At 34.1% G+C, this 13,622-nt stretch overlaps 1 protein-coding gene across 1 annotated transcript in view; it reads left to right on the forward strand.

Moving 5' to 3' along the window:
- GBE1 (1,4-alpha-glucan branching enzyme 1) overlaps window positions 1–13,622 on the forward strand; it is a 292,532-nt gene that overhangs the window by 198,373 nt on the left and 80,537 nt on the right. The window contains exons 9-10 of the mRNA XM_067739200.1: window positions 4,524–4,651; window positions 8,971–9,069. Coding sequence (XP_067595301.1) covers window positions 4,524–4,651; window positions 8,971–9,069 — 227 coding nt within the window. The remainder of the gene's footprint in view (window positions 1–4,523; window positions 4,652–8,970; window positions 9,070–13,622) is intronic.

A 13,622-nucleotide genomic window follows, 5' to 3' on the forward strand; every position in this document is an offset into this window, starting at 1 on the left:
AGCTAAGAGTATTCAGCACCACCAAACCAGCTCTAGAACAAATGGTATAAAACTTCTGTAGGTAGGAAGAGCAAGAAAAGAAAAGGACCTACAAAAAACAAACCCAAAACCATTAAGTAAATGGTAATAGGAACATACATATCAATAATTACCTTAAATGTGAATGGATTAAAAGCTCCAACCGAAAGACACAGGATTGCTGAATGGATACAAAAACAAGACCCATATAAGCTGTCTACAAGAGACCCACTTCAGACCTAGGGACACATACAGACCGAAAGTGAGGGGATGGAAAAAGATATTCCATGCAAATGGAAATCAGAAGAAACCTGGAGTAGCAATACTCATATCAGATAAAATAGACTTTAAAATAAAGAATGTTACAAGAGACAAGGAAGGACACTACATAATGATCAAGGGATCAATCCAAGAAGAAGATATAACAATTATAAATGTATATGAACCCAACATAGGAGCACCTCAATACATAAGGCAACTGCTAAGAGCTATAAAAGAGGAATTTGACAGTAACACAATAATAGTGGGGGACTTTAACACCTCAACACCAATGGACAGATCATTCAAACAGAAAATTAATAAGGAAACACAAGCTTTAAATGACACAATAGACCAGAGAGATTTAATTGATATTTATAGGACATTCCATCCAAAAACAACAGATTACACTTTCTTCTAAAGTGCACGCAGAACATTCTCCAGGACAGATCACATATTGGGTCACAAATCAAGCCTCAGTAAATTTAAGAATATTGAAATCATTTTAAGCATCTTTTCTGACCACAACGCTATGAGATTAGAAATGAACTAAAGGGAAAACGTAAAAAACACAAACACGTGGAGGCTAAACAATACGTTACTAAATAGCCAAGAGATCACTGAAGAAATCAAACAGGAAATCAAAAAATACCTAGAGACAAATGACAATGAAAACACAACGATCCAAAATGTATCGGATGAAGCAAAAGCAGTTCTAAGAGGGAAGTTTATAGCTATACAAGTCTACCTCAAGAAACAAGAAAAATCTCAAATAAACAATGTAACCTTACATCTAAAGGAACTAGAGAAAGAAGAACAAACAAAACCTAAAGTTAGCAGAAGGAAAGAAATCATAAAGATCAGAGCAGAAATAAATGAAATAGAAAGAAGGAAAACAATAGGAAAGATCAATAAAACTAAAAGCTTGTTCTTTGAGAAGATAAACAAAATTGATAAACCATTCGCCAGACTCATCAAGAAAAAGAGGGAGAAGACTCAAATCATTAAAATTTGAAATGAAAAAGGACGAGTTACAACAGACACCAGAGAAATACAAAGCATCCTATGAGACTATTACAAGCAACTCTATGCCAATAAAACGGACAACCCCGAAGAAATGGACAAATTCTTAGAAAGGTATAACCTTCCAAGACTGAACCAGGAAGAAATAGAAAATATGAACAGACCAATCACAAGTAATGAAATTGAAACTGTGATTAAATATCTTGCAAGAAACAAAAGTCCAGGACCAGATGGCTTCATAGGTGAATTCTACTAAACATGTAGAGAAGAGCTAACACCCATCCTTCTCAAACTCTTCCAAAAAATTGCAGAGGAAGGAACACTCCCAAACTCATTCTATGAGGCCACCATCACGCTGATACCAAAACCAGACAAAGATACTACAAAAAAAGAAAATTACAGACCAATATCACTGATGAATATAGATGCAAAAACCCTCAATAAAATACTAGCAGACAGAATCCAACAGCACATTAAAATGATCATACACCATGATCTAGTGGGATTTATCCCAGGGATGCAAGGATTCTTCAATGCACGAAAATCAATCAAAGGAGTACACCATATTAACAAATTGAAGAAGAAAAACCATATGATCATCTCAATAGATGCAGAAAAAGCTTTTGAAAATATTCAACACCCATTTATGATAAAAAATCTCCAGCAAGTGGGCATACAAGGAACCTACCTCAACATAGTAAAGGCCATATATGACAAACCCACAGCACACATCATTCTCAATGGTGAAAAACTGAAAGCATTCCTCTAAGATCAGGAACTAGACAAGGATGTCCACTCTCACCACTCTTATTCAACATAGTTTTGGAAGTCCTAGCCACGGTAATCAGTGAAGAAAAAGAAATAAAAGAAATACAGAATGGAAAAGAAGAAGTAAAACTGTCACTGTTTGCAGATGACATGATACTATACATAGAGAATCCTAAAGATGCCACCAGAAAACTACTAGACCTAATCAATGAATTTGGAAAAGTTGCAGGATACAAAATCAATGCACAGAAATCCGTTGAATTCCTATACACTAATGATGAAAAATGTGAAAGAGAAATAAAGGAAACACTGCCATTTGCCATTGCAACAAAAAGAATAAAATACCTAGGAATAAACCTACCTAAGGAGACAAAAGACCTGTATGCAGAAAATTATAAGACACTGATGAAAGAAATTAAAGATGATACAAACAGATAGAGAGATATACCATGTTCTTGGTTTGGAAGAATCAATATTGTGAAAATGACTATACTACCAAAGCAATCTACAGATTCAATGCAATCCCTTTCAAATTACCAATGGCGTTTTTTACAGAACTAGAACAAAAAAATCTTAAAATTTGTATGGAGACACAAAAGACCCCAGATAGCCAAAGCAGTCTTTAGGGAAAAAAATGGAGCTGGAGCAATCAGGCTCCCTGACTTCAGACTATACTACAAAGCTACAGTAATCAAGACAATATGATACTGGCACAGAACCAGAAATATAGATCAGTGGAATGGGATGGAAAGCCCAGAGATAAACCCACACACCTATGGTCAACTAATCTATGGCAAAGGAGGCAAGGATATACAGTGGAGAAAAGGCAGTCTCTTCAATAAGTGGTGCTGGGGAAAGTGGACAGCTACATGTAAAAGAATGAAATTAGAGCACTCCCCAACACCATACACAACAATAAACTCAAAATGGATTAGAGACCTAAACATAAGACTGGGCACTATGAAACTCTTAGAGGAAAACATAGGAAGAACACTATATGACGTAAATCACAGCAAGATCTTTTTTGATCCACCTCCTAGAGTAATGAAAATAAAAACAAAAATAAACAAATGGGACCTAATGAAACTTCAAAGCTTTTGCACAAGAAAGGAAACTATAAACAAGACAAAAAGACAACCCTCAGAATGGGAAAAAATATTTGCAAATGAATCAATGGACAAAGGAGTAATCTCCAAAATATATAAACAGCTCATGCAGCTCAACATTAAAAAAACAAACAACCCAATTCAAAAATGGTAAGAAGACCTAAACAGACATTTCTCCAAAGAAAGTATACAAATGGCCAAGATGCACATGAAAAGCTGTTCATCATCACTAATTATTAGAGAAATGCAAATCAAAACTACAATGAGGTATCACCTCACACCAGTTAGAATGGGCATTATCAGAAAATCTACAAACAGCAAATGCTGGAGAGGGTGTGGAGAAAAGGGAACCCTCTTTCACTGTTGCTGGAAATGTAAATTGATACAGCCACTATGGAGAACAGTATGGAGGTTCCTTAAAAAACTAAAAATAGAATTACCATATGACCCAGCAATCCCACTACTGAGCATATACCCAGAGAAAACCATAATTCAAAATGATACATGCACCCCAATGTTCATTGCAACACCGTTTACAATAGCCAGGTCGTGGAAGCAACCTAAATGCCCACCGACAGACAAAATCCTCCCTTTTCTTCAGAGGGATTGAATAGGAGCTAGCTAACATTAAGATCTCTTAGTGTGACAAAAAATGTATCTAAAACAAAATTTATGAATCTCTTTGGTCTCATTTTTTAGTTTTTAATTTATTTCTTTTATTTATTTATTTTTTGGCTGTGTTGGGTCTTCGTTGCTGCGTGCGGGCCCTCTCTAGTTGTGACGAGCAGGGGCTGCTCTTAGTTGCGGTGCATGGGCTTCTCATTGCGTGGCCTCTCCCATTGCAGAGCACGAGTTCTAGGCACGCAGGCTTTAGTAGTTGTGGCACTCAGGCTCAGTAGTTGTGGCTTGCGGGCTCCAGAGCGCAGGCTCAGTAGTTGTGGCACACGGGCTTAGTTGCTCCACAGCATGTGGGATTTTCCCGGACCAGGGATTGAACCCGTGTCCCCTGCATTGGCAGGCATATTCCCAACCACTGCGCCACCAGGGAAGCCCTCTTTGGTATCATTTTACTTCATTTTTCTCCTGTAAAATTCAGTTCAAATTAAATAAAAATTTTAAATCACAGGGTTTTTGTTTGTGTTTGTAAAACAAAAATTGAATTTCAGGATTGTCTGAACTTTGAATGTAGATATGGAGTACTTTTGTAAGTTAAATCATATAATTGCTGGCTCATGACATTTTGCTATGATAACAAAACTGATATCAACCATCTAATTGGTGGAGGCATTTGTGCAGAGTTAAGACTTGCATGCTAAGATGATGCATCCATATTGGTTTTCTGTTCTCTAGGTCAGAATTTTTCCGGTGACTACCATGAGTATTTTGGACTAGAAGTAGATGAAGACGCTTTGACTTATATCATGTTGGCAAATCATTTGGTTCACACGCTGTATCCAGATTCTATAACAATAGCTGAGGTAAAGCTATAATGATCTCTACCCTCTGACCCCCTTTAAAATAGAACATTTTATCAGCATACAATATTTGAATGATCTCTATGTTGTCAGTAATTGCATAAGTGCAATTATACCCTGACTATAGTGCAGCTACCTTGTGTGGATGGCACATTATTCAGAATTCACTGTTTTCCTATTATCAGATAATGTACCCTAATTACTTGTCATTATTCCATTGTTAAAAAAGAAACTGCCAGTGGTTAGAAAGTAAAATACCCTAATCAGTGGACAGGTCCTTTTGCCATGTGACCTTCAGCACAGAAAAGAATTGAATATTAATATGTGTCTGGCTGTTTAATTTTTTTTTCCTTTCTGGTTTAATCATTAGAGATGGCATGGATCACTGCCTGCGAGCTTCTCTGAAACCTCTCTTGTTCTGATGCGATTACCTTCCTTGTTTACGTTATTGCTCTGAAATTGCCAAATGTTCACTAGTTATTCATGATTACTGAAGGTTCATGATTAACTGTCCCAAAGCTGCACTGTAATGATATAATTCGATATATGCATAATTGACAATTCCCCTCTTGGTGATAAATTTGATAAATTAAGAAGTTTGTTAAATGCTTATGCTAATTTATATTTAGTAGTAAAGTCCCTCTGGTTTTGTGAGTCCTCTAACTAGGAATTATTATTAAAATTGAACTTAGTGTGTTAAAACTGTTCTATACAAAGTGTAGTGGTTGGCATATAAAAGTAGTAAGGCTATTGAAAGAGTCAGAGTTAAGGTGTATTTTCACATTTTTGGCATTTTGTTCATTGGAATGATATGCAGTAGTGACAGTCTCCTTCCTGTAGTGTTTATTATTTGTATAGCCTTTTTTCTATACATCATTTCTCAAAACTCCAAATCTCAAACTAGGTGATATGATTTCCTGGTTTATCTCTGGATCGAGAACAGAGACCTTTTGCCTCTTAAATATCTTCTAGGAATAGAGCAATAGATCCTAAATTCCTGGAGTAAATTTTCATATAAAATTTAAAAACCCCACAATTACAATGCCATTTTGATACTCTGTATTGTTTCACAATCTCTACCTACCTATATTTGGTCATAAATTATAAGTCTTTTTAGTACTTATGCTAACACTTTCTGTGCTGAATATTTTCTAATGTAAATTAGTACTTTTAAACTTTTATTTTGTCTTTATATATTTTAATATTATCTGTTAAACATCAAAAAAAATAATTAGTTTTGTCAATTATATTTATGGCAATTTGAAGCCGAGACATTATATATAACAAATTACTACAAACAATTAATGACAGCACAAATCAGAAGTGGGTACTGAAGAAAAAGAAGTAATTATTTAATACATGAAACTTAAAATTGTTACATTGATCTTTCCATTCATTTCAAGTAAAATAGTTTCATCATCTAGGGAGCTCTTGTCTGATTATCAGTGTTTCTACCAAGGAAACTTGGGGACTTTAGCCTACTTTATATTACTTGGTTTTAGATATTTTTAAAACAAGATGTATCTTCAATTTATTCTACTTAAATTGAAAACTACTTCAATTTCAATACATCACTTTTGTCTAGTGGGAGTCTCTTCAAAATGTGGAATTGATCCTCATGAACTTTTTTTTTTAAGAAAGGAATGTGGTGTAATGAATAAGTAATGCAATGTTATAATAAAGTCCTGTAGTAGAAATTTGAATTTATTTATAATAATAGTTATTAAAATTGAAGACTTTTTTCTGTATATCAACTATTATACATGGTTATATTTGCTGTGTTAATTAAAAATATTTTTTTCATAACTGAGGCTTTTTACCCCTCTGGAATAGTCATGAGTCATCTTTAGATATTAAAGAATTAAAACTATTTTAACTTCATTTGAAACATACATGATCATTTTAATATCTATGTCAGTAAGCATCAACTCCTTTATATTTAAAGCATATTTATTTTAGTGACCATTATGTTTACTTTTTCTTTTTCTTTTAAGATTTTAAAAGAATAGTCATTAACTCTGTACTTCCAGAAGAGAGCTAGAAATATCTCATATGCATTAATGGGGCAGCCTTCTAGTAGTCAGATTTAGGAGTTACGACCAATTGGTGTCCAAATATTTTTCTTAGCAGATTCTATTTCCTTTCAAACTATTTGCTAAAACTACCTGTAGACTGAATATAGACTGTACCTTAATGTTTTCTTGAGAAAAATTATTTTGATCTTTAATGTCATCTTATCACTAGTCTTAGGAAAACTCTGGGTCTTACGAAAATTCTTTTGGGAAGGCATTGTGTCCGTAATTCCAGTGCCTAACACAGGTGCCTGAGATTAATACATATTCAGCCAGTGTTTATAAGGAATTGAACTGAATACCTATCATATCTGTGAAAATGTGACATATTTTGATAAATATAATTCTTTTAAAATGGTTTCTTTTCTGTTAAACATTCATCCTTTTTCACTTTTTTTAATTCATCTTTTTTCACTTTTATAAACTATAAGGAAGTATGTAGAAATAAGATATTATTGACGAATACTTTCTTATGGATATATTCCACCATGTACTATATTTAACTGTAGCTCTCTTCCATTAGAAAACAATTAATACATATTTTGGAAGTCCAGAGAGGTCATATGTTTCTTTTTTTCCAGCTTTTCTGTGGGACAAGTTTGAGGATGAGGTGTTGTGGAAGAAGAAGCAGTTAAGTCTCAGAGAGCTCAGAGTATGTATAGTCAGAGTATAGCTCAGAGTATAGTCTTTCATAGGAAGTAAGGAAAATGATCCAAAGAATTTGGGCGATGACACACACAGAAAAGCTTGTGACAAGTACAGGGAAGAGTAAATGTTTCAAAGTGGATGAGGTATTGAATATTTGAAATGAAATAGTAAAAATAACGATGGAAAGATAGAGGTCTCTTCCTTGCACTTTCTGTGTACTTCAGCTAACAATTATGACAGCCACGCACGTTGTCATTTCGTGATAAGTGTATGTGTGTGCATGTTCATTTAGGTCCTAGTTCATGAATCCAGCAAGTCAAGTATTATGTCTTATGTATCTTGAAATCCTTGGCAGCACCTTCATGCATTCACTCAGCAGGGAGTTACTGAGTTCCTGCCTTATGCCAGCGACTCTTCTACTATTGTAGATTCCTGGCATATGTCAGTGGACAATGGCAACAGCAACAGCAACAAAAGTCCTGCTCCATGGATCTTAAATTTTAACAGTGAATGAGGAAGCCGATAATCAAATAGTGAACTATATTGTCAACACTTAAAGTATAATTGTTGAATTATATCTTAAATTGAAGAATTTGAGTTTTTTATTGTTGGCTATTGAAAGCTATCGGCAAGCAGTGATAGGAGCAGACTCTTCAGCAGCAATTAGGGTAAAGAGAAACTGGAGATGGGGAACTTTGTTTGGAAACATAGTGGTTGAAGCAAACAGTAATGTAGGTTAAATAAGATAGTGTCTGTAGAAATGGAGCAAAGGAAAAGAATTTATTGGAAAGATATTGTGGAGTTAGAATTACTAGTACTTGTCCCATATTTTACCACAGTTGTTATAATAATGTATTTTGTTGCATTTGGGTCCTTGTACCATTATTTTTTTACTTATCTGTTTGATTGTATATTTATTTGATTACTGATAATCTAGTGGTGTCATGACAGTAGGAAGACCCTGTCAAAAGGCCAGATGTCTGAGTCCTGGCTCTACCATGGAGAAACATGTCTTTAGTGATCCCTTCACCTCAATAAGCCTCGATTTCTGTATCTTCTAAATGAAGAGAATCCACTAGATAACCTCAAAGACCATTTCCAAGTGTAACTGACTATAGTGAAAGCCATCTTGCTTCTTCGCTCTTAGTGTGCTAACTCTACTTTCCATTTCATCAGAAGCTAAGTTCTCACAAAATACACTATATGTCCATGCTGTATACAAAGAGAACAAGAATAACAGATATATGGCACATGTATTTTTATGTTTGATGAAAGAAGTAGTTAATAAATATAGTACTCAAAAATTAGTATAAGAAGCTATGTTTCAACAATAACACTTTTACTATTTTGTGTTCTCTATGTGCTACTAAGGAAAAGAGATCAAATTTGTCCTGAAATGAAAAGCATTACACAAAATCTTATTGGGAAATGAGATACATTATCACAATTTTATCTACTTTTACAGTTATGCTACCAAAGTACTCCAAGAGTATTCGCCCCTATTTATTGTTTGTATTTCTTGGCCTGGATTTTACTGTCAGAAGAATATATAGTAAAAGTTTAAGCAATATGAACTGATAATTCTGATGCTCTTTATTTTAGGATGTATCAGGAATGCCCGCTCTGTGTTTTCCAATTTCCCTGGGAGGGGCTGGCTTTGATTATCGATTAGCCATGGCAGTTCCAGATAAATGGATCCAGGTAAGGTTTCATGTAAAAAAAATTTTTCCTGCGGATACTATGTTGGTTTATTTATTATTTCTTTGATTTATTTCTTGGTTGTGATCAGTAGTTACAGATATAATTGAAGTATTCTCTCATTAGGGTGTTGCTTCTTGTGCTTTTTAATAAGGTGCCTCTCAAACTTCTAAAAGTTCTAATTTAAAGTATTCACACTTGCATTATACAGGCACAGAGAAAATATGATTGTTATAATGTTATCTGTGTAAATGGAATTTTGCCTTATCAATGCAATTATATGAAAGTTTGGTGTTCTATATTTAAAACCCATTAAACTTCATCAACGCATCCATTTCTGCCTGCAAATCATCAATTAATGTAGAAGTCACTCCTTAATTCCCAGTACTTGCTTCATAGTATGGTTTTTTTCTCAACAGATTTGGATTTATCCATTCCTTCATTTAGCATTTAAAAGCCCTTACCATGTGTTAGGCACTAGGAATGAATAATTGTACATGACACCTTGCATATGATTTCTAATACAATTTTATTAAATTTAATGACAGTTCAAGTAGTTTGGATTATATTTTGTTTCATTTTATGTTTGTCTAAAAGACTAAAGTTGTTACATAGATTTGATGTAGAACATTTCTGAGTGTCCAAGTCTTTAATCATAGGCTGAATATGTATAAGGAGTCAGATACGTATCAAATAATCATTGCTTTCTGTTAAGCCCTTTAGTACAGACATGAACAGGTGCCATGAGATCACAACGGTAGAAGAGCTTAACTTTGCACAGAAAAAACATAAAGCCTACTCTGAAGGAAATAGTTATTGTAATCATCTCTTAATTGCCTTTTCTGTATCCCTAGGCAATTTGGGCAGTGCACAGCTGTGACATTAAAACTCTACCAGCACAACTTCCGCTTCTCCATCTATAATGATTTTGTAAACATTGTCAGGTCGAAAAGCAAGGGTTTTACAGAGGCGATTAGACTTAAAAATCAAAGGAACAAACAAATGTGTGTTCCAACTTTAATACCTGGGAAAGTTGCTTTGTATTTATTACCTTAAAAAAATGCTGTGGTCTTCAAGTTTCTTACCTTAGTTGAAGGTTCTTTATCCACCCACCATCTTTTATTATTTCTAATCTTCCACACAGACTTTTTTCCCCTCACAAGTGCCAAATCTTACTTTTTTTTTTACTGAAAAGCCTTCATCAGTCTTTGGGCAAATTCCAGGATATTTCAAGGTGTACATCAACCTAGAATTATTTTCCAGTCAGTCATGGCTCACAGTAGGATATTTCCTTCTCTGAGCAATCATGTCAGGTTTTAAAAAAAATTTAACTTACTAAACATTTCAGTACCTTGTATGCTCAAGATACTATACTACGCAGTACGTCATATAATTAGAAAAAAATGTATTGTCCTCTGTTTAGGATATGGCCATCTTGTCTTTGTAGTTTGTAAAGCCTCTGAAGACAGATCTCATCTTCTGTTTTATGTAATTACTTAACATCTTTTTTCATCACCAAAGTGGGAGCCTTAGTTAATAAGACGAGATAGTTAAAATAATATTTTTTTAAAAACTCAGTGACTTTCCAGTCCTTTTATAATTTGTGCATTTAAAAAAAATTCCATAAATGATTATCATCCCTTCAAATGTCAATAAAACACACGAGTATTGATAGAAATGACAACTACTCAGAATGTATGTGTCACGCATTTTATCTACACATAGAGTATGCGTTAGATTAGAATGCTAGATTTCATTCATGTTTTTGTTGTTCAGAAACAAATTATTTACCATTTTCTACTTGTAGAGTTCAAAATCAGTAGTTTGGGATATCATATTAGTTTAGTCATTTACTGAACAAATATTTGCCTATCTAAAATATGCCAAATTTGCTGTATCTTCTTTCATTTTATTTGATCATTTTTATTATCTAATAACTGATGTGTTCATGTAAAGGTAATATAGGTATTTAATTGAATTCATTCATTTATTAATTCCACCAAATATTTATTGAGCATCTGGTATTTTTCATTATATATAGTTTTTTTAATTACACTTTTTATATTAAGATAGTTGTAGATTTCCATGCAGTTGTAAGAAATAATACAGTAAGATCTGGTGTGAATTCTTAAACAGTATTCCCCAATGGTAACATCTTGCAAAGCTATAGTACAATATCACAACCAGGATAGTGATATGGAATAGTCAAGATATAGAACACTTCCACTACCACAAGTTTCCCAAATGTTGCCTTTATAACCACACGCACTTCCCTCTTCCCACAGTCACTCCTTAACTTTTGACCACCACTAATCTGATCTCCATTTCTATAATTTTTTCATTTCAAGAATGTTATATAAATGGAATTATACAGTATGTAACCTTTTGGAATTGCCATTTTTCACTCAATCGAATTCTCTGGGGATTTCATCCAGGTTCTTGCATGTATCAGTAGTCTATTCCTTTTCAACTTTAAAAAAAAAAATTTTATTGGAGTATAGTTGATTTACAATGTTGTGTTAGTTTCAGATGTACAGCAAAGTGAATCAGTTATACATATATCCACTCTTTTCTTAGATTTGTTTCCCATATAGGCCATTACAGAGTACTGAGTAGAGTACCATGTGCTATACAGTAGGTTCTCATTAGTTATCTATTTTATATATAGTAGTGTATATATGTCAGTCCCAATTTCCCAATTTATCCCTCCCTCCCTCGCTTATCCCCTGGTAACTTGAAGTTTGTTTTCTATATCTGTGACTCTACTTCAGTGTATTCCTTTTCATCGTTAAATGGTATTCCATGGCATGGATGTATCACAGTTTAATTATTTGTCCATTAAAAGACATCTAGATTGTTTCTAGGGTTTGGCTCTTGTAAAGAAAGCTGCTATAAACATTTGTGTACATATTTTTGTATGACCATAAATTTTCATTATTCTAGGATAAATGCCCCAAAGTACAATTACTGGGTCTTATAGTGGTTGGATGTTAATTTGTTAAAAAACTGCCAAAGTATTTTTCTGAGTAGCTGTACTATTTTACATTCCCACCAGCCACTTTGGTGAGATCCAATTTCTGTACATCATTGAACAATAGCATTTGCTATTGTACTGTTTTTTATTTGAATCATTCTAACAGATGTGCAGAAGTACCTCACTATGGGTTTACTTTGTCTTTCCTTAATGACTGATGATGATGAACATCTTTTCCTGTGCTAATTTGCCTTCTGTATATCCTCTTTGGTGAAATGTCTGTTCATGTCTTTTGACCATTTTCTAATTGGATCATTTATTTACTGTGGAGTTTTGAGAGTTCTTTATATAGTCTAGATTCAACTCTTTTGTGGGGGGGTATGTGGTTGACAAATATTTTATCCCAGTCTTTGCTTGTCTTTTCATCCTCTTCATGTGGACTTGCACAGAACAAAAAGTTCTTTGTTTCCTTTAAATTTGATGAAGGCCAATTTATTTTTTTTTTCCTTTTAGAGATCTCTTTTGGTGACAAGCCTAAGAATTCTTTGACTCGCCTATGTTTTCTATTAAACATTTTATAGTTTTACTTTTATATTTAAACCCATAGTCCATTTGAGTTAGTTTTTGTTCAGTCAACATGTAAGGGTTTTTTTCTGTTTTTCTTTTGCCTATAGATGTCTAACTCATTCATCATGATTTGTTGAAAAGTCCATTGAACCTACTTCCATTGAATTGTTTTTACACAGTAGTTGAACTTAATTGAGCATATTTGTATAGGTCTATACATTAGTTTCAAATTGTTGCTGTATCTAAGTACCACAAACTTAGTGTCTTAAAATAACACAAATTTACTGTCATATAGTCACAAATCTGAAATGGGTCTTACTAAGCTAAAATCAAGGCATTAGTAAGGATGCATTCCTTCTGGAGGCTCTGTTTCCTTGACTCTTCTAGCTTCTAAAAGCCTGTAAAAGCATGGACCTGTATTCCTGTATTCCTTGGTCCATGGTCCCTTCCCCCATCCTCAAAGCCAGCAGGGTAGCATCTTCAAATCTCTCTCTTACTCTGACAATTCAGGCATCTTTTAAGAAAGATGCCTGCAACTACATTCAGTCCATCCAGATAATCCAGGATAATCTACCCATTTCAATGTCCTTAACTTCGACATATCTCTAAAGTCCTTTTTGCCATGTAAGGTGACATATTCACAGACTCTGGATATTAGGATGTAAACACCTGTGGGTGGCCATTAATCTGCCTAATACAGCCTGTCCTCTGGTTCTCAGTGATTCACAGTGCAATTATGCAGGATGGCTAAGCACCTCTGAATTCCACTGAGCCAAAAAAAAAAAAAAAAAAACGTGCAAAGGAAGATACAGGCAGGCTGGAACCCCATTTCTTGTACCAAAATCTTCATTAATTTTCTATTGTTGTGTAACAAACTACCACAAATTTAGCAACTTAAAACATTACTGTTATTATCTCACAGTTTCTTCTAAGGACACCCATTGTATTCAAAGGACCCTCCCACACTCCAGGTTAAGGATTATACAAAGATGTGAATCTGAGGGAGCCGGAATCA

Source organism: Pseudorca crassidens, chromosome 5 (assembly GCF_039906515.1).
Source record: "Pseudorca crassidens isolate mPseCra1 chromosome 5, mPseCra1.hap1, whole genome shotgun sequence".
Taxonomy (NCBI): domain Eukaryota; kingdom Metazoa; phylum Chordata; class Mammalia; order Artiodactyla; family Delphinidae; genus Pseudorca; species Pseudorca crassidens.